Here is a 27,926-nt window from a genome sequence, read left to right as displayed (position 1 = left end):
AGCCAGAGTCTGTGGACCAATCATTGGGATCTTACAGGAGAGGGCTGGTCTCTCCACAATCCAACGGGGTTTGCTCTCAAAGCCAGAGGGAGGGAGACGTTTTGAGCATGTGTCTGTGTGTGTGTGTTTCTATGTGTGCGTGCATGTGTTTGTACGTGTTTGTATGTGTGTGTGTGTGTGTGTGTGTGTAAACATGACATCATTACTCACAGGTTGGAGACTACTCTTATCCATAGTTGTGACTCGGGGAGGGGAGGAGAACCGAAGATGACATCACAAAGCTCAATTCTGAGCGGAGGAGGAGTTCTGGAGCTGCTGCCCCCGGTGATGCAGCCTCGCCTTCGCTCTCATCGTCATGGGAACCATCCAAACGGACGTAGGTCACTCTGGTGTGGCGTCTTACTGTCGCCCTCACAAGCACACGCACAAGAGAGCGGGTGGCGATAGTGTTGCTCTCACACAGAGCAGTGCTGGCGATAGAGCTACTGTCCATATTAGTTCCCGTAGCGATGGTCGCTAGGTAACCATCTGTGGTCACCAAGGCAGCCGTATCTCTGGTGTCGTCCCTGGCTCCAGTTGCCACGGCACCATGGTGGTCATTAGCAGTGGTGCTCGCTCCCACGTCTCCCTCTCTCGTCTCCCCCTGTCATACCTCGCTCTCCAGGCTGGAGAAGTGGGCCGACCCTCGGCGGGAGCACAGGCTCTTGGCTTTGAGTGGCAGGTGAGGGGAGTAGAACCTCCGTGGCTGTGGCACCGAGCGCAGTCTCTGATACTGGAGTTTGGCACTGGCCGAAGCCTGAGCTTGGCCCTGGCCCGCCATCCCTACCCCCGCTGGGGGTGAGACAGAGGATGAGGAGGGCGGAGGTGGGATGGGCACTGGGAGGGAGGTGGGAGACACAGTTGGCTGCTGCGGTGGCGATGGCGAGGGCTGAGGAGGGTGGTCAGGGGGCTGTGTGCTGAGGCTGAGGTTAGACTGGCTGCCTGATTTGGCCTGGCTAGGGTCTTGTTTTGGGGGCAGAGGCTTGGGGCGAGAGCCCCCGCTGAAGCTGTGGCAGTGGGGGAGAAGCTCTTCCTGGCTATGGGAAAGGGCTGTGGCTCCTCTCTTGGAGTGGGAGGTGTGTGAGCGGCTGTGGGGGTGTGGGTAAGGGTGTGGGTGGGGGTAAAGGCTACAGGAACACATGGTGGCCCCTGCTGCTTCCTGCTCTCCTCTGTCCCTAGCTCGCCCCTTGCCCTTCCCTCCCCCACTCTTCCACTTTTTCTCTCCCTTAATGGGGATCTTGTCCATAGACCAGTATCTTCTGGGTGGAGGGAGGGCTGCGGGAGGCGGTGGCCACTGAGAGCCCAGCCCTCCACTCCCTCCCCCTGAACCCCACCCTATACCTGGCCCCGAGCCCCAGAAATCAGCACCGATCCAGCCCTCTGCCCGAGTTCCCAGAAGGGAATCATCCCGACTGTTGATACTGCCCCCTTTCTCTCTGGAGGGGTAGGTGCCAAAGAACCAGCCCCCTCCTCCTATGCCTCCTATTCCACTGGTGCTTCCTCCTGCCCCTCCCTCCCAGTACCTTTCAAAGCGGCCAAACTCCCCTGACGAGCCCTCATCGGAGTAACTCTCCTCTGCCCTGGCCCTGTCCCTCTCTGACTCAGACACTGCACCCCTGCCTGCCCTCCGTACCCTCTCCTCCACCCGCTGCCTCACTCTGTCCCTCTCTTCCTCCTCCTCGTCCTCATCGTCTTCGTCATCCTCAGAGTCCCACTCGTGGAAGGACAGTCCTTCCCTCGTCTGCGCTCTCTCTCTTTCATAGTGCATCAACAAAGGACGCCGCTCTCCTCCTCTCCCGCCTTCATCTCTCTCCATCCCCCCACTCCTCCGCCGCTTGGAGGATGGAAGGAGCGGGTGGAGGGAGGTTGGGGGAGTATTAGAGTCGTCTCCTCCTCCGTTACCAGTCACCCAGAACTTGACAGATGCAGGGAGTTTGTTGAGGTTGGGGTAGCGCTTACTGGGGGTTCGATGTCTGGAATGGCGTGAGGATTTGGGCCGTCTCTCCCTGCTTCTGCCACTGTCCTCCTCTTCCCTGTCGTTCCCTTCGTCCTCTCCTCCCTCTCTCCTGCCTCTCTCCCTCTCTCCTTCCCATGCAGAATCCCGCCCCTTCTCCCCAAATGTGTTCCGATACTGGGCGGAGAAGGAAGAGTAGTCTTGTATCCCTCCTTCCCTCTCTCCTTCCGCCTCTCCCTCCCTCTCTGCCTCTACATCTCCCTCCTCTGGCTCAGAACGTTTTCCCCCAATTGATTTCTTCCTTTTCTTTGTCTTCAATGCCTTCTTCTTCTTCTTTTTCACCTTCCGCCGCTTCCTTTCCCTCTCTCTCTCTCTTTCCCTCTCTTCCCTCTTTTTCCTCTTTTTGTTCTTTTTCTTTTTCTTTTTCTCTTTCTCCTTCTCTTTTCTCCTCTTCTTTTCTCTTTTTTGTCTCTCAGAATCTCCTGCACCACTCCTGTCTCTCTCTCTCTCACTCCAGCCCGCCCACCACTCTTGGAGCTGAGACAGTTGGCTCCCGCCTCTCTCCCTTTCTCTTTCCCTTTCTCTGTCACCCCAGGATGTACGTGGTTTCCTGGGTGGTATGGGTGGTGGCAGGCGACCGTGGCTGAGGGAGCGAGGTCGTATGATTGAGCGCTCCCTATCTCTCCCTCTCCCAAGGAGTAGGCTTGACTCTTCCGTCAGCTCCTCATCTTCATCATCCTCCTCTTCATCCATCCCTCCAGTCCTGTCTCGTGTGCTCCTGGAGGAGCTGTAGGAGTAGGTGGGAGAGGTGGAGCGAGATGAGGAGGCAGATGAGGAAGTGGACGTGGATGAAGTGGTCGAGGAGGAGGACGTGGACGTGTAGGGTAGGGAGGCGGAGGGTGAAGGAGGGGTGTAGGTGGGGCTGAGGGGTATGGGCACAGGGAGCGAGAGAGGGGGAGAAAGGGGGCGTGCCCTCCTTCCTCCTCCCTCCCTCACTCCGTCCCTCCCTCCTCCCCGCCGCCCCAGGGGCAGAATGTTCTCGTACAGAGGCCCTCCGGGCTCTTTGGGCTTCTTGGGCCTGCGCTTCCTCCAGAAGGATGAGGGGAGAGGGGGAGAGGGGTGTGGCAGCGGGGGGTTAGGAGGCAGAGGGGCCTGACTCTTAGGAGGCAGTCTGGGAGTACCCAGAGGTTTAACCCCCCCTTTCCCCTGACCTCCTCCGCCGCCACCTCCCACCACCCTCTTCCCCACCCCATGGTCCATGCCCTTCTCTGAGTAGAAGGCCACACTGGCTGGAGGGGGCTGAGGGTGGCCCCTGGGCATAGTCTTGGGGGTCTGGGACCCTGCCTGCTGCTCCATGCAGGGCCCCAGTCCCTCAGGGTCAATGGGACCATAGTATCTCTTATAGCCATCGAGTCCCCCACCCCCTCCAGCAGTAGAAGCCCAGTTTGGAGGGACTTTCTGAGCAAAGGGTCCCATGTCTGTGATGGCCCCCCTTACAGCCATAGGGTTGGTGGCTGTAGCGGATTTGGGCAGCCTCCAACGATCCACCACGGCCAGCCTGCGGTCTGGCCGGGGCAGGAAGGTGGAGCAGGGGAGGGGAGCGCCAACAATGGGGGTGTTGGAGGGACCCAGTGCTGTCCCAGAATGCACCACGGTGGGAGGAGAGCCCGGTAGAGGTGATTTGTAGACGGGCTGTGGTTGCTGCTGTTGTGGTTGTTGCTGCTGTTGCGCCATGGCAATGGCTGGGTTGGTCACGGACGTGGTGACGACATGCGTCTGGGGCGGGACTGAAACCATGGCACCATGGTGATGGGTGGGCAAAGATTTAGCTCCGCCTGGTGCGGTTTCATCCTCAAAGCTGCAGCAGCTGTACATGCCCTGAGAAAAAGAGAGAGAATCAAAATCACACTTTATTCACCAAGTAGAATGAACACATAGGAATTTTGTCTTGGTGATTTTGGTGCAGGGACATATTGACAATTACTGTAATGTAGTAAGTTAAGCACATACAGACGCACATGGTACAGAAAAACCAGGACCTCAGAATCACAGGGGCAGTGCAGGACTAGCACAGCAGACTACACATATAACACATACGTATATACAAAAGATACTGTATCATTGTATCTACGTGCATTAAGGCAGCATGCATAAAACTCAGCTGGAAAGAGAGAGAGGGAGGGAGGGAGAGTGGATGAGAATGCAAAGTGTAAAATAATAATCAAAAAGAGTTCCAGCGTTCAAAAGGCATGCAAGATTGCTGTTTTTTTAGATAAACATCCAATCCTATTTATAGTACAGTAGTACATTGCTGTTGTTGTTTTTATTGCACATTCACAAACTACATCACATTTACATGACATTGCATTACTTAAGCATATGGGAGTATCACTCACTTACACACTCACTTATCCCCCACTGCCCCCCCCCCCCCTCCTCCCACACACACACACACACACACACACACACACAACTATCCTATGACTTCCACATACCGCTATACACAAGTAGTATATTGTTTGGTTGATGAAACTGCATACATGCATACATTACAACCACAGTTTTGAATAAAGGATAAATTATTATCAACAACGCTACAATCAACGCATGCATATGGCATGAGCTAGCTCTGTCAAGGTCATTGTCGAAGGAACAGGATATCCAGGGTGTGAGCGGAATTGAATTTCAATTAATCTCCCGAATTGACTGAGTGGAATTGAATTGACCCCGGCCCTCACACTTTCTAACACTCAGTAACAGATAAAGGCACACACAGGCAGAAACACACATGCTCACATGCTCGCACGCACGCACACATATGCACACGCACACATACGCACACACACACACACACACACACACACACACACACACACACACACATACACACACAGTTTTGGTTTTATAAATGTTGTCATGCTTTAGTTTAGTCTATTATAAATATAGATAAAAGCCTTCAATGGTTTCCGACAGCAGGGGTTAACTGGGTGAAAGTTAAAACGTTGCCACTGGAAGTGTGGATTTGACAATTTAAAGGAGCTGAAATGCTTTTCAAAATGTTTCCAAAATACTAGTAGTGTAGAGTAGAAAAACACACACACACACACACTCACACACACACACACACACACACACACACACACACACACACACACACACATACACTTACCCTGCTGATAGCCAGGAGGAAGTCCAGCTTGCCGGAGCTGGTGGCCATGCAGTGGCGCAGCCTCCAGTAGACCAGGTGTTCCCAGGCAAAAACCAGCAGACTGAGGCCCATGGCCACCAGCAGCATGTAGAAGACCCCCGCCATGTTGTCAATGTCCAGTTTACTGCTCATCACCTCAATTTTGTCATTGTGGCAGATACCTGACAGCCAGAGGCGCTCCAGCATCTCAATCTCATCTGGAAAGGGGAGGAGGAGGAGGGGGGGTGATGGAAAGGGGGATGGGCAAGGATGCAGAGGAGAAAGGGAGGGAAAAGGGCAAATGGATGAGGTTAAAAGGGGGTAAAAGGAGAGTGGGAGACAAGAGAGGGGGGAGAGGAGGGGGAGGAGAAGAGGAAGATGGCAATAATAAAGTGTGCGGTAATAAAGAAAAGGGAAGTAAGGCAGATAAGGAAGGAGTGAAGGGATGAGGGAAGGGATCATGTTGGATAGGAGAAAGATTAAGGCTGGGAATTTTAGCTGAAGAGGGCCTGTGGTTGTTGATATTCGGGGGTTATTTCAAGGTTGTGCTGGGGTTTAGAGATAGATAGATAGATAGATAGATAGATAGATAGATAGATAGATAGATAGATAGATAGATAGATAGATAGATAGATAGATAGATAGATAGATAGTGACAGAGACACAGACAGTGAGACAGAAAAGCTAATACTCTCTAAAGTGCAGGTCAACAGTACAGGCTTTCTGTTTGCCAGTTGTCCAAGGTGACTCCTCAATGTCAGAGGTCAGTAATAGTAAAAGCAGCCATGTGTCCGAAGGAACACAGAGAAAGGATACTGAAGGAGAGAGAGAGAGAGAGAGAGAGAGAAGAGAGAGAGAGAGAGAGAGAGAGAGAGAGAGAGAGAGAGAGAGAGAGAGAGGGAGAAAGAGAGTCTAAAACAATGAAGTAGCACTGAGAAGTAAAATGGCCCTGACAACCTAATCTCAACATTGTAACCCAGAGTAAATGAGGAGAGGAGGAAAAAGGGAGACCAGGAGCCAGAGTGAGATGGTTGGAGAGAGGGTGGACAAGGGTGGAAGAGAGGTAATGAGAGGGACAGAGAGAGAGAGAGAGAGAGAGAGAGAGAGAAAGAGAGAGAGAGAGGGAGGGAGAGAGAGAGAGAAAGAGAGGGAGAGAGAGAGAAAGAGAGAGGGAAGCATTCTTTCTCTGGCCACGAACGCGTCAGGGGAAATGAGAGACAGAGAGAGTGAGAGAGAGATGGAACAAGGGAAGCAGAGATGGAGGACGAGAGGCTGAGATTGTGTCATTATGACAAACAGCGGGAACACTCCTCAGCTTGAAGAGGAAAAAGAGGGAAAAATGTGAAGAGAGAGAGAAAGAGAGAGAGAGAGAGAAGCGCCACAGATAGGGAGGGACAGAGACAGAGGCAGAAGGAGAAGATCATAATCATTTAATTGTGCTGGAGGGATGGTCAGAATCTCCATCGAGGTGCTAAGCTCAGGGGGATTCGGGATTCTCATCCCTTCACCTACCAGGAACCTGGCGAGGCCGCTCTCCTCACAACAACGCCCGCTCGTTTACGAACCAGCCGGCCTAACGAATCTGAGCTGCCCTGCTAAACCTGTGATTGGCTGCGGGAGTCGCTGGTGTAACCATAGTGATGGACAGCCAGAAGATGTAGCGTATGATTCATGATGGGATTAAAGAGGCATATTCTCCAACAGGACGTGTAATGAGAGCTTTCTGTTCCACTAATAGCAATGCCAGCAAAAGCAGCAATGTAATATCCAGGCCTTAATTTTGGCATTCTACCGCATACTATATAGTCTTACTCTATATCTGAGCTATTTCAGGTCAGGCACACATCCACCTGCACACTACACCGCTCTGCGAAAACTAAAACTCCAGTTTTTCATTTGTGCCATCATTAGCTGTGCTTGCGTGGCTTAGATGAAGCCGACTCAGTCATCTGTGTGATCTGGCTAATGTATCTCCTGTAGAACATCATTAGCCAATCAGCCGTGGCCTCCAGCTACAGCAACAGATGGACACAGAGCTACTGCAGCCCACTGGCAGATTCAGGTAACAACTCCCTGTCTGAGACTCACTCCTACACACATACATTCCAAGACACAAACAACGTCTGTTTTTCACCGCCGGTGTATAGCCCTATAGGAGTGGATTTATCTCTGTCATTGACCTTCAGCAGCACTGGTGTGTCCAAACAGGAGCCATGATGTGAAAATGGCAAGTGTCTTAGTGAAGGGTGCAGATAAACAGGTAGCCTGATGTCTGTCCCCCACTTCACAAGACCCAGCCGAAGCCTTTCTCTAAGCTCTGTCTCATCTCCCGGCTTTCCTTCCACTTGACTCCCAGTGATTCATCTCCCACTTCTTCCTCTTCCTCTTTTACACTCTATGACTCTCCTCTCACTCCGTCTGTCTCTCCCCTCCTTCAGACTATTTTGATGGCAGTTGTCTCTACCTCTCAGCCCCAGCCAGCTCAGGCCTGCCAAATCTGACAGGTGTGTCAAATCCACACTCCACCTCTGCCGTTCTTGGCAGGTCAGGTCAGGTGGAGCTGGCACACTCCAAACACGGAGCTGGCATGTACCACCCAGACACCGTTTAATAAAGAAAAGTGTGCTTGTGTGTCTTTTGTGTGTGTGTGCGCGTGTGTGTGCATGTGTGTGTGCATGTGTACACATATGTAAATGTGTTGGTGCCCGCGCGCATATGTTTGCATTTCACATTGTGCCAGGTGTGGCATGATGCCAGACATGTCCAGAGACACTGAGCTCCACAGTTGTTGAGCAATAAACCATGACCTGTACAATCCTTTGCTTTTATCACAACATGACAAACCTCTCGGCATGCACTTGCAAGATTTCTGAAAAACACCCTGCCAGCCAAGAGCTGCAAAGCCAGCTCCTCATATTTTTTTTTTTTTTCGGCAGTATCTACTCACTGAATAATATATTCTTGGTATCAAAATCCTGATACTATGCAAAAAATAGAGGCGGATCTGATAAGAGGCAAAGAGGAAATCTTGGTACTCAGCAGTATTGCCTTTATCAGAGAACAAGTAGTAGTCAGATCAATGGACCATCTCTTAAAGCTATGGCATGAATCACCAGAGGCAGCAACAAGAAGAACAACACGCTCACAGGATTGACAAAGCATTAGCGGACTTCTCTACTGCTCCTCTATCCTCTAATGCAGTTGTAAAATGATATGACTCAACGCGGCATGACACGATAATGATGTGACACTGTGACATGATTTAGCCTAGCTGAAGGTGTGATGCGGAGTCCTTGAGCCGCGGGGCGATTGTTGAGATGCGGCCTTTGAGGCGAGCTGAATGTGAGCCCCCCCCCCCCTGCCCCATCCAATACAAACTAATCCTCTTCCTTAGTAATCCACTCCAATAATACCTCCCTACTACTAGATCCCTCTGCATTCAACACCAACCCATAACTACATCCATCCAGCGCACACAGCTGATGTTGAAGCCTTTGCTGCACAGAGGTAAGGGCAAGGGCATGAACTCCACATTAAAAAATACAAAAACTAAACCAAAAACAGAAAAAAAACACTAAAATAAACAACAAACACAACATGTCAAGGCTGTCTGGGCACTCTGTTTATCATGCACACACACTTTCTTCTCCAGGTCCAGCTATTCAGCTCCAGACGCCAGCCTTATTTAATAGATCTTGGCACCAAATTGGCATTATCAGTGTGTAAGCAGCTAAAGTGTCTGCGTGCCAGAAACAGCTAAAGGGCTTTGTCCGCCACGCCACAAGCAAAGCCGATTTAAAAAACGAGGAAAAGCCAAACAAGAGGCATCCGATTGAGACAATACAGAGGATGTGCGTGTGGCGGACTGTGTAAAATGACAATTAAGCATTAGTGTACTGACAACCACCGCTAAAAACAGATTCGGTCTCTCTCACACACACACACACACACACACACACAAGGAACCTCCTTCTCATGGATTAATCCTATACACTAGTGTGTGCAATGGACAAACTCACAGCGTACTAATAATGCTCCCATAGGTATCATCAATTATTCAATTATCAGATCCGTTTGCATGATCTCTTTTGCTTCTGCATGCTGTTTCTCGATCTCCTGTTTAGGATATTTTCAGATGGTGTTTTTTTTTTCCTCTCTCTATGGTTATTTTTTCCCACACTCCCTTGGTCTCTGTCTGTCTCAGCTAATCTGTAATGACTATGAATCTGTCACCGCACAAGTTGTGATGATCCCTCTCAACAACAACAACATTGACTCACACAAACTAAATCTTTTTTTTTTCCTTTCTCCAGCCCAGGCAGGAGAAAGAGACAGAGAGAGAACGAGAGAGAGAGAGAGAGAGAGAGAGAGAGAGGGAGAGAAGGAGAGATAGAGGGGTGAAAAGGGGGAGGGGCATGTGTGCTTTCAACAACAGAATCAAGTCATTCCTGTAATGCTTGAATGCTATGAAATGAACAAATAATATCCCTCATTCTCCCGCCTCCCTTCCCCTCCACCAGCCAATAAAAAGACCTGCAAACCCCTCCAGCAGCACCATCAGCCCTTATTCCCTCTGTCACCATCAAAACACCTTGCAGCCATCGCTCCCTCCTCGCCTTACATTCACCCCCCATCCGCTTCTCATTCATCTACCCCCTGTGTTTTTATCCTCTACCCCCTCCCCTCGCTGCTTTTTTTTCCATCCTGTCATTTTTACCCATAACCTTCCCATTGCCCCTACATTGCCCTAATTATTTTCCTCTCTGTCCTCCCTCCCCTCTCCCCGGTTCTCACCATCTCCCACCAGCTGCAGCAGGGCCAGGTCAAGAGGACGTTTCCAGCGTGAGTTTTTGTGCAGGGCGATACCGTAGCCTGTGGTGGCAAAAACCTTCCCCGAGCCTATGGTCATCACCTTGGAAAAGGACAATGTGCAGGTATTAAAAAACTGACTGATAGGCAACATATGTATCTATCTAATCTATAGAGCATGAGCTTGTGTGAGTCTGTCCTCACCTTACAACCCTCGTCCTTCCTGGCCATATAGTTCAATACTGCAGCATCATAAATAAAAGCATCCAGCTTCCTGTAAAGGGATCAAGGGAGAATTCATTCATCATTTAATGGGAGAGAGGGAGCAGAAGGATAGAGGGATGGGCTGAGGCAGGGAGGAGGTATGAAGGTAGATCTGTTCGATGCACCTGGAAAGAGAGTTGTGGAGCAAAAATATATGGAGGGAGGCGCACCGAGTGGTAGAGAGGGCATGAAAAGTTAAATAATAACAAGGAAAGGGAGAAAGTGTGGAATAGTAAAGTAGGCTTGGCGGAAAGAGTCAAAACACAAGGAGAATAAAATAAAGCAGAGATCAGAGGAAGATGTGTGAGTAAGAGGGAGCAGGAAGGTGGTGGAGGAGGCGGAGGGGAGGCGGGGGATGGGGATTTATATGGTGCGAAGAGCGGAGTGACAGAGGGAGAGAGAGAGAGAGGGGGGGGGGGGAAGATTTACACACTTCAGGGGGAAAAAGACATGGGATAGAGCCAGAGAGTGATGAGGATTATAAAGTTTAAATACAGACACACCGAGAAAGCACACAGGGAGGGGAAAGAATGGAGAGAAAAGGAGAAAGAGAGAGAGGAGAAATAAAACAGGAGGAAAGAAATGGTAGGGCAAACGAGGAATGAGAGAAACAGAGAGATAAGGACTGAGGAGCAGAAAAAAAAGGAGAAAGAAGAGGAAGAGAAAAGCAAGAGTTTCTAATTTCTGAGCACATTAACACTGAGTTATAATTGTGGTGTCAAGGCAATGGGGAGGGAGACATGATGACAGAGGCTTAGGATAAAGTAAACTGGGATTATCCAACACACGACGGGTGATAGAGATTCTACTAGAAACTGAAGAGGGGAAGGCTGCTTGCACTGTGTGGGTGAGGGGAGATAGCGGTGAGGAAAAGAGAGAGAGAGAGAGAGAGAGAGAGAGAGAGTGAGAGTAAAGGTGAGAGAATCCGTACAAGAAGGCAGGAAATGTGGCAAAGGATGTGAAATGTAAGCCAGAGTTGAGAAGAAACACACTGTGTACGACGGCCTGCTACAGCAAGAGTGAGAACATTATAAAATCACAACAGAGAGAAAGCAAGACACTAGGTATGTTTCCATCCAACTGTCAAGCCAATTTTTAGTTTTCAAACTTTTGAAATGTTGAAAAATAAAATACAAATTAGGAGCGTTTCCATCAACTGGGTTGAGGCAAATAATTAGGCTTCCTGAATGTCAAAGAAACACATCCATGAGAAGAATGGAAAGCGTGTTTCAAGAATTCATCAGTACTGGGCAGGTTGTTGCTGCTTTTTAGTGTCAGCTAATGTTTCATGCTATCATCCGAAGACAACAACAAAGAAATGCACTTGGCCATATTCTATCACGCCACCTAATGACCATGCAACTTCGATGGGCACCTTACACATGGCAGCGACAGTGGGTATGACTTTTCTGGGAGGTCGTAGTGGACAGATATTTTACAGACAACATTTCTGTCTGTCTGAAGCCATTTTGGAAATGTTGTTCAATGAGAAGGGACGCTTCGTTGGGGCGATCGAGCCAAACATATATAATTTATTTATTTGACAAATGTGTTTCTATCACCATTTACCGCATAATTTCACTTTTTGACTTAAAGATTTTATGTTTCAAGCGAGCGAGAAAATTTGCGATATTGCGATTTTCACCCTGTTGTTTAATTCAGTAAACCATAATTTGCCCAAAACGATACTTGAATGGAAGCCCAGCTACTGAAAAGCCGGAAGGTGTGGAGAAAGACAAAAGAGTTAATCAAATAAATGAGAGAGAAGGAGCCTAACAGAATAAATGGACGATGAGGGAATGAACAAGCCCATGCTGCGGCAGACACACCCGGTCTTGAGGTTGACTATGGCGTCCTCCACCCCTCTCTGGTTGTATTTGACCATGTACTGGTGCATGTCTGGGTAGTTGGAGCGGATGTTCTTTTCTGTGCTCCCGTTGGGCACCGTGCCAAACTTCAGAGGTGGGTACTGCTCCTCAGGATGCTGAAACTAGTGGAGCAAAGGGAGGCGAGGGAGGGAGACGGAAGGGGCATGAGACACACCAGACTGTGCACCAATCTGTCTGACCTATTTCTGTCCACTTCCCAGACTAACTAACTAACACTCTATGCAAAGTCAAATGAGATGTTTGCAAAGAGAGCGGTCTGTGGACTTACTGTAGTATTTAGAACTGTCTTTCAAGTATTCAACAACTGTGGTAATTGAGTTCAATTATATTTGATTCATTTGTAAATTCCTGTGTTATTCAATTCAGCATTCATGTAATTCAATTTATCTCCCTTTAAGACTTTAATTCTCCCTCCACTTCCCCATCCTTCATCAGTATTCAAGTAGTAGAGGTACCTTCTTGTCCGAAAGGCCTGACACCGTGTCAATGTACTCCTCCTGGATCATGAAGGCAGCCAGGTTAGCAGTGTAGGAGGCCAGAAAGATGACAGCGAAGAAGGCCCAGATCAGCACCATGATCTTACTGGTGGTTCCTCTGGGGTTCTCCACCGGCACTGAGTTGTTGAAGACGATGGCCCATAACAGCCACACTGACTTCCCTATGGTGAAAGTAGAGCCTCCAGCCTCTGCGCGCAGAGAGAGGAGGAGGAAGAAAAAGAGGGAAAGTTTTAAGTGTAAGAATTGGTGGTAAAATTAACTTTTTCCAGGCAGCAATCCAGGCAGCACACTACCAGCACAATAAGAAAAAATACTGACTCGACATAACTTTATGTACCATGCTGGGAACAATGTATTCAGTAGTATGTGACTGCAGATGAAGCAGCTGAGTCAAGTCAAACTCCCCTGAATGATTTGTCGTAAGCCTTAGAGAAGTAAATACCTAGCCGGTCTCTCGACACCAAAGCTCATGAAGCACTGACAATAAGTCAGCTTTCAATTACGCTACTACGTGATCTTACAAATGATTTAACTACACGGCGCAAATCACCATTCAAAGGGCTCAAACACGCCTTTAAACGGCAGGAGTGAGGGATGAAGGAAGGAGAGAGATGAGAGAGAATGAGAGGGATATATGGGAGGATGACAGAGAGGTAAAATTATGTAGAGCACAGCAATCATGCAGTAAAAGAGGCAAGTCGGGCTTGGTATTGGACTGAGGCGTCAGGCGCACTGAATATCACAGGGGTACAAACTGTGCTGTTGAATAATATATGGCTGCTTCAATATTGTGAATGCTGGGATGCAGTGCAACATGGGTATCATTTCTTCTTCACAACATTCACACAGTTTAGCTTTTGGGTCAACACATTCCAAACGTCTAGCAATTCACTTGAAGAGTAACAGCTGACTAGCCAGACAACAAGATACTTCTAGAAATCAAACTCTGTGGAAACAAAAAAAGGTTCATTATTGTAATGGAAAATCATTTTGACTTTTTGAATTTTTCAACCACACTCCAGGAATGTGGTGTTAAATGTTTGTCCACTTGATGCATACAGCAACAGTGATGGACTGCACACAGACACATCCATCAGGCTGGGAAACAGAGACAGCTTAGACCCATCACTTACTCTTGCCACTCTGCAGACTGCGGTTGTAGCCCACGGGGCTGAAGAACTCGAAAATGAAGACGGTCACAGCGACCACGGTCAGGCACATGACGAACATCATCACCCACACGGCCGGACTGTAGGGCTCTTTGGAGGGGAAAAAATGAAGACTTTAAACACAATATATGGGCCACTGGCGTACTGAACCAGCCTGTAACTATTCTACAATATCCAACTATTCTACAATATCCATAATCACTGCTGGCCCACTAGCCTGTGATTGGGCCAGTCACAGGCTAGCACAGCCCTGCTCACTTGATTTTGTTCTTTGGTTTGAACTGCTTATTTATTATTGACAAATTTTTATGTAATCTCTTATAATTATGTAATGTCTTTACATGCTCTGTAAATGCTTTGTAAACTGTGTTTTTCAAAAGCTGCTACATAAGTAAAGTGTATTATTGTTATTATTATTACTATTATTGTTGTTGTTGTTGTTGTTGTTATTATAGAAGGGGAGGAAGGAAGGAAACTGTCCGCATAAACCTGGCACATTATGTATGTGGGGAGAGGAGCATTGTGTCCAATGAAAATAGAAACCATTGGAGCAAATATAATCTCCAGAAGTCCATAAACACTGTTTCTGCTTTTTACAATCATCTCAATGCAGTGTGTAAGCCAATAACGCAGCTCTCCCACTGGAGCCTTGGGTCTGCTGACAGAGTGAAACTATAAGTTAGGAAGACATGAACAGCTAAGAAAAAGTAACAGCTAATCTAGATGTAAGGACCAGCAGCCAAAGACTGAGCCATTTCATGCAAACTCAACACTTTACAGTTAGAATAGATTCAGTACAACAGTTAGACTCCTGATATAAACAGAACCTCTTACCTAAGAAAGCAGATGGCGATACAGTTCCATTGCTACGGGAGACCATGACACTGATCCCCGTCTCCACAAAGGGGACAGAGAAGTCCACGACCTCTGACCTCTCCTCATTGATAGTCAGAGAGCCAATGGCCATGTCTGCTCGCTTGTACACCACCTAAAGGGGATGTAAAACAGCAGTCAGAGAGATACGTAATCATGAGTGACTGCTGCAGATGTTATAGACAGGCAAAGCCAGTCTTACAGTCTTTTGCAAATCCACAAAGGCCAGCACCAGGTTCTTTCCAGACCAGATCCAGAACATTTCAGCGCACAAACCTCTCTGTACTCTCTGTACTTAAAGCGTGCAGGAGTGCATTCCCTTGCTCGGGGAAGGCCCAGGATTCAATATGGTACAAATACTAACCATGTGTCTCTTGTGCATATCTTTAGCATACAAAATGAGCTAGCGCCCGTCGCCTCTCTGCCACCATCTAAAAAAACCTGAAAATCGCTGTGTCTGCTGATTGTATAAGTGAAATGTTAATCTACATTAGACATGGCACATCCGCACTTCAGAGCAAATCAGCAGAAAAACGAGGCGAAGCGGAAAGCAGCGCACCCTCCCCTCAACTTTGCCAAGTCTCTGGATTACCTGATCAAAGAGCGGCAGGCTTTGGAACATCTGATCAAAAGACAGACATTAGTTTGAGAAAATAAAATTCACTCGGCCTTTTGCATGTGAATATAGGTCTCTGGTCTCTGGCCCAGGATCAGGTCATAAAAATGATGGAGCAGGAGAGCACAGTGAAATGGTTTTGAATCCTATAGCAACTGGCCTTTGGCAAATTCCCTCTGGGACCAATGCAGAAACAGTGGGGCGCTGCAATGAAACAACGGCCCCCTGTATCGATCTCAGCATGTGTGCATGCAGGTATGTGTGTGTGTGTGTGTGTGTGTATCTCTGTGTGCTAAACCAAGCACCTGTTTTTTGTATGTATTTCTATGTGTCAGTCTTTCTGTCAGTATCTCTCTGTCTGTCCAGTCCAGACGGGGGACCATGAACCTGTGTGAGTATCCATGTGTGTCTTCGCTGGGCGCCCTACTTTTTTCACAAAAGAATCACTGCCAAGAAAAGAACAAGGAGTAATCGCACCTAGGCAGGGGGTGTCTGAGAGAGTGTGTGTGTGTGTGTGTGTGTGCGTGTGAGAGTGTGTGTGTGTATGTGTTTGTATGTCTTTGTGTGTGCAGGGATGTGTCTGCGCAGATATACATACTGTGGGTACTATGTGTGTGCATGAGCATGGGTGTATGTTCATCATCATGCTTATCTACAGTATGTAATTTGTGCAAATTTGTACTCTCTTCGTATCGTTTAACTGGTCGCCCAGGAAGCAGGAGAACAGACTAAAGAATGCAACTGTGTGTTGACGGAAAAAAGCAACACAAAATGCAGAGACACAAATATAAACCCACAGAACCACACAAACCCTCAGAGACACACACACACACACACACACACATACACACACACAGTACACTGGCACTGGGAACAAATTGCTCAAGAGGGAGACAGGCAGAAATACAGGCACACATACACACGCGCACGCACGCACACACACACACACACACACACACACATGAATTCAAAGACTTGCCTCTCCAATCATGCCATTCCACACCCCATCAATTTTCTTTCCATGTTTTCCGTTGGTCACTAGGTAAAGGTCGTAGGTGAAGCCAACAATCTTGGCCAATCTCTTGAGGATGTCAATACAGAAGCCCTTACAGCACTGCTTCATGGGAGCCACGCCCTCCTGGATGGCGCTGTGTGTGTGTGAGAGAAAGAGAGAGCGAGAGAGAGAGAGAGAGAGAGAGAGAGAGAGAGAGAGAGAGATGAGAAGAGAAGGAGGGGGGGCAGAGGAATAAGATGTGAGAGTCATAAACCAAAAGGTTTTGAGAGCTGCATCCTGACTAGTCTGTAAAATGATTCTTCCTCCACTGAATGAGTTCAAGTGCAGATGACCAGAGCAAAGGGGAAGAGAAAGGAAGAGAAAGGAAAAGAAAGGAAAGGAAAGGAAAGGAAAGGAAAGGAAAGGAAAGTGAGCAAGATAAAAGGAAATGGACAGAGAGAAGGACAAATGAAGAGATGTAAAGTAAAGTGATCAGAGAAAGTATTCTTGCCCTTAGTGACAGCCGAAACCGAGCGGTGCAGGACGAGTGCTGTCATCCCTTCAGAAGCTGATGAACCATAAAGCTCCTCTGTGGTCATGTCTGATACCAGACCCCTGAGTCATTCCCCTGATCCTCTGGAGACCAGTCTGCTATCGATTAGGGTCAGGGAATGTAGAGACCGCAGTTTTGATATGTGATTGATGTCAGTTCAATTGGATGGCGGCGCAAAGGCTTAGGAGCGGACCAACAGAACCTTGTGCAAAAGGTTTATCCCATTCATAACGTTGGTAAATAAAGCGGAGGGGCCTCCAGTGGTGAGAGTTTTATATTGTTTATTTAGATTTAAGTTTTCTTTTTCCTACAATACCACTCATGGGAAACTTTGCTCCCCCTCTATACTGGGTGAAACATTACCACAAAGCATGGAATAAGTCAATAACATCATATCCATAATAAAACACATCAACCTAAAACCAATCCAAATTCAGTTCCCCTAAGGACTCAAACCTGGCATTGAGGGGTCGTCTGCAGGGCACAGAGTCTCGGATGCAGGTCCCGGAGGCGGGGTCAGCCAGCTCCACGATGACGAAGGGCCGTTCCTCCAGAGTGACAACGCGCAGGTGCTGGGCGTCATCAGGCGGCTTGAGGAATGGGCCGTAGCGGGACCAGGCTGGGTACCGCAGCCTCAGCGCCCCGTTCTCCCACCAGCCTACCTGGGGGAACAGGTCAGAGAAACATTAGAGAGAGGAGGTGGGGGGGGGTCTGAATTCACACTTGTCTCACATACGTTTTTTAATTAGTTATTTTATCCTTTATTTATCCAGGGAAAGTTGACTGCTATTTTCCAGTGAGGCCCTTATTCATATCCACACAGTACCACACATTCATACCTGGGAGCTGCCGATTACTACCTCAGTCTTCTACTGCTGGCCAATCAGCAGCTCCACTGGAGCGGTTGGAGGTTAAGTGCCTTGCTCAAGGGCACCTCAGCAGTAGTTGCTGAGAGAGGGGAGAGTGTTACTTATTTTCCCCACTTCATTTTCCCCACCCATCTTTCCCAGCCAGTCTGGGGATTCTCTCTCTGTCTGAGTGGAGAGTGTCTAAGTGTGTTTTCAGAGGCCCTTGCTGTAGGAAACACTGGAGCACATATGCACAAGGTATGCCATAGCTACAGATGTCATTTCAATGTGATTTTTGAGATCTGTTCTTGAATGATCTGATGCTGGGAGACCGTATTGCTGTGTCCATCGTTGACCTGAAAATGTCTGCTATGCATCTCCTGTGGATGTATCATTGTTTCTCCCCATGTCTTTGCATTGTTTATATGTACACTGGATGTGCCGCTGGATGGTGTCTAGGATATGTAGAGTTCTGACAGCAACGCAAAGCCAAAACTGCACCCAAGAAGATTCAGTGCAGATTTTTTGTGAACTTTCTCTTGCAGCATCACTTGACACATCCTGGCATGATCAGCTGATAAAAGTCGCGTCTAAGTGACAAGTGTAACTGAGCTAACATACACAAAAGCAAGTATGCACACACATATATACACATGCACGCAGACATACACACACACACACACACACACACACACACATAAACAGAAAAAAACATACACACACAAATGTGAGTGCTTAAGCAGGGCAGTAGAGTAAAGTAAAGTTTGGCAGCTTTCTGCAGCCTGCCTGTCTGTGTAATGCAGGCGCTGGCAGAGAGAGAAGGAGGCGGCGACAATGACAGTATTTCGACTGCACTTCGACCGCAGCTTCTCAACAGACATTCAATCAAAACACTCTCAAGAAACACAGACAGGAAACAGATAGACCAGACGGGAGAACACACTACTCTCTATCAGACACACACGCGCACACACACGCGCACACGCACACACGCACTCACAAATGGGTGAATAGAACTGCCAGGAAAAAGAAAAAAAAAATCACTAGCTACTTCTCAAATTGCGGGAATATTTTTTTCACCAATTGGGGCAGAGAAAGTATGCTGGTTTGGAGCCAAAGTTTGAGGATGGAGAGGCACTTTTAAGAAAGCTTTATTCCCAGCTGAGAGTGTTGTTAATAAGTGCTAACATTCGTTAGCGTCTGATAATATCCTGGAACATCCAGCTCGGTGTTGCTGTTTCCATAGCAGAAACAAGCGATGTTAATGTTGGACAACCTTCAGTACTAGTCTGCAGTATTTCAGTAAGCTAAGCTGGGCGCTCCCGGGCTCTAGGTAATGGTGCAGTCATTGTAAAGAGAACATTAAATATTCAGGGAGAGCCAACAGCGTGGATGTGCATAATAGGCAGATACAGGCGTCTTATCCTCATCCTGTGCGTACGTGTGTGTGTGCGGTGAGTGCATGTGCAATAGGGTTTGTGTAAGCAGTGTGTAAGCATATGTGTGTAAGCATATGTGCCCTCATTTGTGTGCGCACACATGTGGATGAGTGTGTGGAAGTGCTCAGGGTATGTGTGTGTGTGTGTGTGTGTGTGTGTGTGTGTGTATGTGGGCGGGTTTCATACCCTGGGTTTGCACAGAGACTAAGGGCCAGTGCAGGAGCTCCTAATTGAAAGGGATTTGAGGGATATGGCAGGAGTCAGCATGTTACGACACGCTGAGACTGGACTCTGGTGGGCTGTTAAAACCAGCAGGAGGCTGAGAACCACCAATGTGTGTATGTGTATGTGTATGTGTATGTGTATGAGTATGTGTATGTGTATGTGTATGAGTATGTGTATGTGTATGTGCATCTTTGCGTGGGTGCATCGGTATGCGTGGCTGTGATTGTGTGTGGTTTGTGACTACGTGTTCAGAGTGTGCTGTGTGTGTTTTTGTGCGTGTACAGTGTGGTGTTGTGGTGTTGGTGGTGTGTGGTTGAGAAAATGAGCATCGCTCTCCCTCTACTGACACTGACAAGGGTAAAATCCTGCCGTATTAAAGGGAAGGAATGCACACTGCACATCTCCAACAGGTGACAGGGGTTCGTATTAAGGATTTCTGAACAAACCGCAGCTTTATAGAATATGCATGACATGTCAGAGTACTGGTGCTTGGTAGACACGCATCCAGTTAGACAAGATCAGACACACACACACACACACATACGCACAAAATACATGTCAATTTTAGCTCTACAGCCAGATACTAATGATACCCAGAAGTCATCTCAGGTGAGTTATTTTTTTATGTTCTCAAATATCCTTAGGTACCACCCGCCGCTCCCAGACCCCCACCACCATCACCACAACCCACATTTATCTGCCTTCAAAACTACTCAAATCTGCATTTCATGCTACAGTAAGGAGTGGAGAACACAGGCGGCAAAACAAGACAACTATTGATCACAAGCATTTCTTTCCGCAAATTGAGCTATATGATCATGTGTATGAGTGCATGTGTATGCATGTGGGTGTGTGTGACTGTGAGTGTGCATATGAGAGAGTGTGTGTGCATTCTAGTGTGCCTTAACCAGGAAATACCGAGATGCAGAGAGACAGCAGCAACTGAACAGGCACAGCAGGAGCACAGCAAGTGCGGTCAAATGGTCAGCGGCCAGCCTCTCCCCTCTGCCTCAGGCACAGGTAACCATAGTGAACTTTACATGAACATGAACCTATATGTCCTGCCTATCCTCACTATCAGGTTTACATTCTTATTTCAGATGCCAATGCAGTGTGAGTTTGCTCTTGCAGCTCACATGGAGAGATTAAGACTCAAGAGCCTCGCTCAAATCAACGCAAGGGAAGCATCTTAAAGATTTGTCCTGGGTTCAATTGCTAGGCTCCTTTCTCCTTGCAGTTCTTCACAAAGGGATTGGACATCGAATGCTCTTCCACTCACACCCTCAATATGTGTTTTAGTCAGAACATTACACTGGCTCAGTGAATCTAAAGATTTAAACAGTTTGTGGAGACGATAGGAAGTGATGTCAGATCCTTACATCTTCCCATCCACGTCCAGGTGTCCAGGAAATGACATCCAGGAAGGGGTTGGCCAGGTAACCGTCACTGTTGAAGGAGTAGTCTCGACCGCCTAGTGTGATGTTGCTGAAATACCTGAGAGGAGATGGATAGAGTTGAAAGAAGACAGAGACAGACAGGAAGAGGATGACAGAAGAAACAGAATGTGAATGCATTGTTTTCTTGGAGGATATGAAGAGAAAATAGAATTCTTAAGGCTGGTTTTGATAAAGAATAAAGCCTGCCCTATTCTCTTCCAAGTGGAAACTAAATCACAGCACCTAGATGGTGACAGTCGGGCTTGTCTGTTAATCAAATCTACAGACAAATGATCAGACACATAGAATTGTCAGGACTCATCTTTGAAGTCAAACAACTGCTGCTCTCGGCATCAGATGCAATCTCTACAGTTTGTCTGATAATCACACAGGACATACCATCTAATTGTCTCCTTGTGTCATCCTGCTGGCTTCAAAACCCAAAACCTGATAGCTTTTATTTGACAAGATAGAAAACTGCAGATGGAACAGCAGCTTGCAGTTACAGACAGTGAACAGCAGGTAGCAGTGCAAAAAATGAAAATGAAAACATATTCCCTCTCTGTTCTTGGACATATTTCATACACAGAGAAAGAAGAATCCTTTTTCACGTCCCTTTCATTCCCATGCTGTTTGTGCTGTGGTCAATTTACAAACATTACAGCCAACAAACTAATGAATTCAAATTTTTACCCATTTTTAGAGTGACTAAGCTTGGAACAATCCATGTACAAAACATCTTGTGTGTGGTGTGCATGCAGTGTAGGAATGACAGGCGGATAAAATGAACCAAGATGATATCCAGTACCACTTGGGCTACCTGTTAGAGTGTGCTACTGTCTGTTTGCACAGCCTAAGAGGAATATATTAAAGCCGGCTCATTAATATACATGAGACATGGTCCGCTGGCTACAGATGCTGGGGTAATTTCGCCAACTCACAACTACACGCACCAACAACATCTATTTTGCATGGATGATAGCCAGCTCCAAATTCAGATATCCCCACTGTGCCTGCTCCCTGACACCAAATCTACCGGCTCCACCCAAACCTTCCAGCTCATTCTGGCTCTGAACCAGCTCCTTTCACAGTATGCATCTTATCCTGTCTCATGCTCCCGCTCCGTCTCATTCCCCTTATTCCCCTTTTTTCCTTCCTCTTCCCCATGTTCTGTCTGCATCCTGCCAACTGCCTCATACCCCCCATCACTCGGCCCACACACACACATACACGCATACACACACGCATACACACACACACACACACACACACACACACGCACACACACAGACAGACCTTATATTTCTCTCCTTTCCTTCCCCGCACACTCCCAGTCCAGCTTGCCTTCCCCCCTCTTATCTCCCCCTCACCTCATCCTGCCCCGCAGTCTCTGGGTCTGATTGGCGTCCGTCATGCAGTTGGTGACAAAGTTTGGCCCTCCCGTGGCCCCGTAATCCTTTCGCAGCGCCACGGCCCCATGAGTCAGCACAGACACACCCCGAGCGATCCTCCGGCGAGGCTCGTCCCTCCAGCCCTGGGGCCGCACGGCGAACAGAGCCCGGGGCAGGCTCTCCATGCCCAAACCTGAGAGAGCCGGCCCCACGGCGAACCACATGTGCGAGGCGCCGGCCTGACCCGCCGCCCACGCTGCTCGGAAAACCAGCTCAGCCTCCTCCTGGGAGCAGTACAGCAGGCGCACCTGGAGGACAGCAGGAAGGTAGGGAGGGAACAGGGACGAGGGTAGACACACACACACATACACGCTAGTGAGATAAGGAGGGGACAGGGGAGACGAGGAGAGACAGAGGATGGGAGAAACGAGGGGCAAAAGATAGAGCAAGAGTGTAGATGCACCTGAACGGGCGGGGTGGGGGGGTGTTGGATAGAAAGGCAATATCAAGAAAAAAAAAGGATACTGGGGGAGGTAAGAGGAGAGATAGCCATAAGCTGATGTGATAAGGTTTATAGGAGCAGAAGGGGGAGGCCAGGGGGGGTAGGACACAGAGAGGATCGGTTGCTGAGAAGCAGACACACCAAAAAAAAAGGGAAGACTGCATGGATGGTATGTGAAGTGTGCTAACCAGGAGGTGCAGGGGGAGTGGGGGTCAGTGCTTAATGAGCTTGGGCCTGATGAAACAAGTTACAATTATGAATAATGAAAACAAGAGTAAAACAAGAAAGGGAAAATGAGACAACAGTAAGTGGTAAAGTGGAGGAGTACAGAGAGAGAGAGAGAGGGAGGAGAGGGAGGGAAGGGGAGGGCGGCTAAAGAGCAAACACACCTGAGGGAAAACAGGGGGAAGAGGTTAAACTCTGACATATGTTATTAAAAGCAGCATACTTTAGGGAGAGGATGGAGAGAAGACCTGGAGAAAACAGGGGAGAGAGAAAGAGAGAGAGAGAATGGAGGGAGGGAGGGAAGTATTCAGAGGTGGGAAAACAGAATAGTCACTCCTGGGAGAACGGAGAGGGGGGGAGGGTAGCAAAGAAAAGCAGAGGATGACATATTTTGGTGAAATCAGGGCCTGGAGAGATAAGAGATATTTGTGACAGTGGGGGTGGGGAGATGGAGTGAGAGAGACAGAGAGAGAGAGGAAAGAGAGAGGGCAGTGACGGTGGATGAGCTCCCTGCTGCAAGTGCTGAGGTAAGGAGGGGCGGGAGAGAGGGGGGGGGGGAGTGACCGAACAGGGTTTTAAGGGGTTAGAGAGGAAATGGAGAGAGGAGGGAGGGATAGACGAGAGGAAGATAGAGGGAGTTGAGCTGTGTGGAAAGAAGGGAAAAAGGGGGAATGAGGTTAAATGCTGACAAATACCCAAGGACAGAGAAAGAGTAAGAGCATTTGAAAAGACAGACGAAAGAAAAACGATAGAGTGAGGAAGAGAGACAAAGGGGAATAGAAGGACAAGAAAGAGGAAGACGGCTCTTTCATGGAGGGAGGGAGGCGGGCAGACAGAGTGAAAGCGCATTTTGAGAATTGCGCCTTCATTGAATTTTGAACTGTAATGGCTTGGCAAAACAATCCTGCCTGTATGCCAATAAACCTCCAGTGTATTAGGGAGGGAATGAGAGCGACAGAGAGAGGGACGAAGGGAAAGAGGAAGAAGGAGGGTAACAGACAGAGAGGGAGACTGAGTTTAAGAGGGAGGGAGAGAACCAGAGTTATAAACAGACACACACAATATCTAAAGAGGGGAAATGGAGAGAGAGAGAGAGAGAGAGAGAGAGAAACAAACAACAGAGAGAGAGAAAGAGCAGAAGATATACTGACAAATAAACAAGGGCAGAAGCTGAAAGAGAAATGGAAAGAAAGACAGACAGACAGAGAGAGAGTTGAGTAGAAATTGACCCAGTGCACCTGTGTCAGGCCATCTACAATGTAGAACACATTACCATACATGGGACGCATGGAGAGAGAGAGAGAGAGAGGCAGAGAAATAGCCTGTAATGCAAACATACACAGCATCACTAAGCAATCACAAGCATTTATTAGCCCTGCAATATAGAAAAGCTAAAAAGGGGGGGGTTGAGAAAAAAAAGAGGGTTAAAGCAAGCACTGCGTATAGGCAACCTGCTGCAGGCAGTATGTTATATTAACAGTGACACTAGCAGAGTGGAGCCTAAGGAATCCAATACACATGCACACACTTACACATACACACACACACACATACACACATACACACACACACACGCAGAGCTGCAGTGGCCATGCTGGGACATTAGCGATGACATTGAGACCCAGACTAACTGAGCCAGCAGAGAGCAGAGTCTGTGGCCAGGAAGACATGCAGCAGGAGAGATGGACAAATGGACTGAAGGAATGAAAGATAGATAGCCATACAGAGACGGAGGTGAACAGGAAAGCAGCAGAGGAGAGAGAGAGAGCTTGTCTCTAGGCAAAGGATTGCAGGAGAGGGGGCAGAGGGGGATGGAGGGAGCGGGGTAAGCATAAGAACAGGGGGGAGGAGTAAAAAAAAATTGAACAGGAGGATCAGGGGGTTGAAGAGGAGATTTGAGGAAGGATAAAGGGGGAAGGAGAGGGCAAGTGGGTAAAGAGCAAGTTGAGAGAGAGAGATGGAGTGAGGCATGTGAGAATGGAAGTTTGAAAGAAGGAGGGAAAGGAAGGGGAGAACGAGCAACATGTTGGGGGAGGAGAGGGAGAGGGAGCAGGCTTACAGTATGAAGAAATGAAACATACGAGGGGTACAAGCCAAAACCATGAGTCACTCTGGTCAAGGTCAGTAAATCTGAAGTGTGAATCTGAAGCGTGCGTGTGAATTTGAAGCGTTACATCATCAGAACATGACAGTGAAGTTCGCTCGTTAGGTGTTAACAACCGACTGCTTAGTTAGTTTGGATCACATTTAGGTTATGTAAAGTTAGGGAGCGATTAAGTTGAGGGTTAGTTAATGGGAAGGAAATCAGCTAAGTTTGGATCAGAATCATGAATTGGTTGATATTAGGCTCAGGCGTTCGGAAATGTTTTTTTCATTTCAAGATTAGAAGTCAGGGGCGAAGGTGACGGTTTACAGCCCCTGTTCACCTCAACCTATCACCTCCTTGGTAACTCGCACACCATAACTCTTTGTACAATGTCACACAACAGCTAGCCAGCAAATCAAACTGACTCGTGGTTTTCGTTGTACCACGGGACTCTTTAATGCCTCTGCGGATGAGAAGGGAATAGAAGAACTGAGGGATAGAGGAGAGAGGGGAGAGAGAGATGTGGAGGGACAGAGGGAGAGACGAAGAAGGAAGGAAAAAGCTGGGCAGCCACCCGCCAGACGGGGTGCCCCCAATGATACTCACAGCGCTTCCTCCCCTTTCCTCCCCCCCTTTCCCCCCTCCCTCCCCCCTGTCTCACCTGCGCCTCGTTCTCCTTCAGCAGCCTGCGCGTGCGTGCCCCCCCAGGGTCGTCAGTCACGTTCAGGATCACCACGCTCTTCTTCTCCCAGCCGATGAACGAGCCGTCCGTGAGGCCCTCCACCACCGACAGGAAGTCCTGGTAGCCGTGGTGACGGGTGGACACCACGGAGAACGCCGTCCAATCGTACTCTTCCAGCACCTCAAAGATGACCTCTAGCTGTAGAGCGGTGGAGGAGCTGAACTGGAGAAAGATGGAACCTGATTCCTGATTGGGGGAGAGAGCAGCACATTTCTCATGGTAAGAGCCTCATTGTAAACATAAACTCATCCTCTAAAGATCTGCTGTGTCTAAAGGGCTGCTAGTGACACAGTGACCAGCTAACAGGCTGCCTTCTCACTACAAAGAACTACAACTCCCTGGACTGCTCCGTCTTCATGCACAGCATCAAGGCATCATGGGGCTGGACGTTTTTATGGGGCAGCAGCCGCACTAGTGCAACCGCAGGGCTAAAACAACTAAGAGTGTTGCATGAAGTCTCCAATGACGTCCAGAAGGGAGTGTTTCTAAAAAGTCTACTCAGCTGGGAGGGGATGAGGACTAGGCGGGGGTACATCTTCAAAGGAAGATCATCAAAGTGCTTCAATTTCATTCCTCAAGAGTAAATGGTTAAAACAGTTATTTGTAAGCACAAATGCAATGCTTTTTGTTTCATTTTTTTCTGCTTGGTGGCAAAAGCATGTGAAACATCCTGGTTTCTCTGATGCACACATACAAAGATACAGAGGCTTATGCACACATAGAAACACATAGACACACACACACACACACACACACACACACATACACACACACAGATGCACTGTACACACAAACACATACATACACACCCATGTTCGCACATTGCCTCCCTCCTAGGAACATCAGAGGCAGAGCAGCAGCCCCGTTTGGTGCCATTTACAGATCAAACACAGCAGAGTTTCAACAGATCACCGACCCTGACCTTCTACTTCCCTCCCCCCCTCCCCAAATCCCCACACCCCCCAACACACACACACACACACCCCACCCCTCCCCAAACCTCTAACCTTGGTGGCATATGATGCATTGTACAGAATGCCCTTTACAAAGAGTATGCTTGACATTGTAACACTGTGCGTTGTTATAACTATCTAAACCCTAAGCTGCTCTCCCTTAATAGTCTATCTATAGTGGTTCAATATACAGTAAAGACCTATCTACCACTGTTCCATTTACACAATCTCACATTTAGACCTACATAATCATACATCTTGCATCTCTCTCTCTGTCTCTCTCTCTCTTACACACACACACACACACACACACACACACACAAACCAGCCCCAAACACTCCCCCTCACCCTCATACTCCAATCCCAACCTCCCTCCTCCTACCTGTGGCATCCTCCCCAGCCCCGCTCCCCCTCCTACAGCCACTATAGGCAGTCCTGTTTGGGCGGAGACAAACTCCAGCATGGGGGCCAAGGGACCCCAGGCCGTGGGCGGGGGCCTCTCCTCTTCATAGACCAGACCCTGCAGGGGCCGCGCCGCCAACAGCTCACACAGCTGGGACAGCACCGTCTTAGGACTACTGTCATTCACCTGGGAGATGATGGAAGGATGGAAGGAAGGGAGAAAGAGAGAGAAATGGACAGAGAGAGACAGAGATAGAGACAGAGAGAGCCATAGAGTCGACAGAAAAGGGCAGTGTCTCTTGACTTGGTGTTACTCGTATGGAGGGTGTCATGTACTATGCGTGACATGTCTAGCTAACAATACAAGCTGTGGTCAAAGAGCAGAGCCAGACGCCCACTCATTCAGCAGGGCCCACACAACAGCAGCAGTGCGCTGCCCATTCAGCTCAAATAATGAGAGTGAGTATGAATAATGGATGGCCATTATTATTCCCTTCCTTCAAGTAAGGCTGAATGAGCAGTATGAAGAGGAGACAGTGTCCAACCTGTAGCCAGATGACGTTAGCAGAGCCCCACTGGGTAACCACGCTCTCCCCCAGGGAGCTGTGTACCCGGCCAAAGCCGGGGTACAGCACCCTTCCCCCAGGCCCAGCCACCGCCGCCTCCGCCTGCACCGTGGCGCCCGCGTGGATCACGGCGATGTTGAAGTTCATCATGGCCCCCGCGTCACGCTCCCGCGGACTGGGCCGGAGCAGGAGGTGGGGGGAGGAGTCCACCAGACCTGCCCACTCTGCCAGGACCAATAGGAGAGAGAGAGTAGGTATGGCGACCAT

General features: G+C 48.4%; 1 protein-coding gene across 1 annotated transcript; it reads right to left on the bottom strand.

Annotated features, from left to right (window-relative positions):
* Positions 1-646: 646 nt before the first annotated feature.
* LOC139658028 (glutamate receptor ionotropic, NMDA 2D) lies at positions 647-27,926 on the bottom strand. Its single transcript, XM_071536046.1, has 16 exons — positions 27,639-27,926; positions 27,074-27,280; positions 25,658-25,924; positions 22,163-22,491; positions 20,736-20,850; positions 17,301-17,506; positions 16,277-16,445; positions 14,643-14,796; positions 13,773-13,898; positions 12,598-12,827; positions 12,083-12,243; positions 10,194-10,263; positions 9,975-10,092; positions 5,163-5,398; positions 3,304-3,871; positions 647-3,192 (listed from the first exon to the last, which is right to left on the bottom strand). Exons 1-16 carry the CDS (start codon positions 27,924-27,926, stop codon positions 647-649), a joined length of 5,790 nt encoding a protein of 1,929 aa, XP_071392147.1.

This window comes from Centroberyx affinis, unplaced genomic scaffold (assembly GCF_046629955.1).
Source record: "Centroberyx affinis isolate AG114_WGS23_722 - 3 ecotype Tasmania unplaced genomic scaffold, CSIRO-AGI_Caff_v1 ptg002815l_1, whole genome shotgun sequence".
NCBI lineage: Eukaryota > Metazoa > Chordata > Actinopteri > Beryciformes > Berycidae > Centroberyx > Centroberyx affinis.
This window is presented reverse-complemented; position numbering and strand designations above follow the sequence as displayed.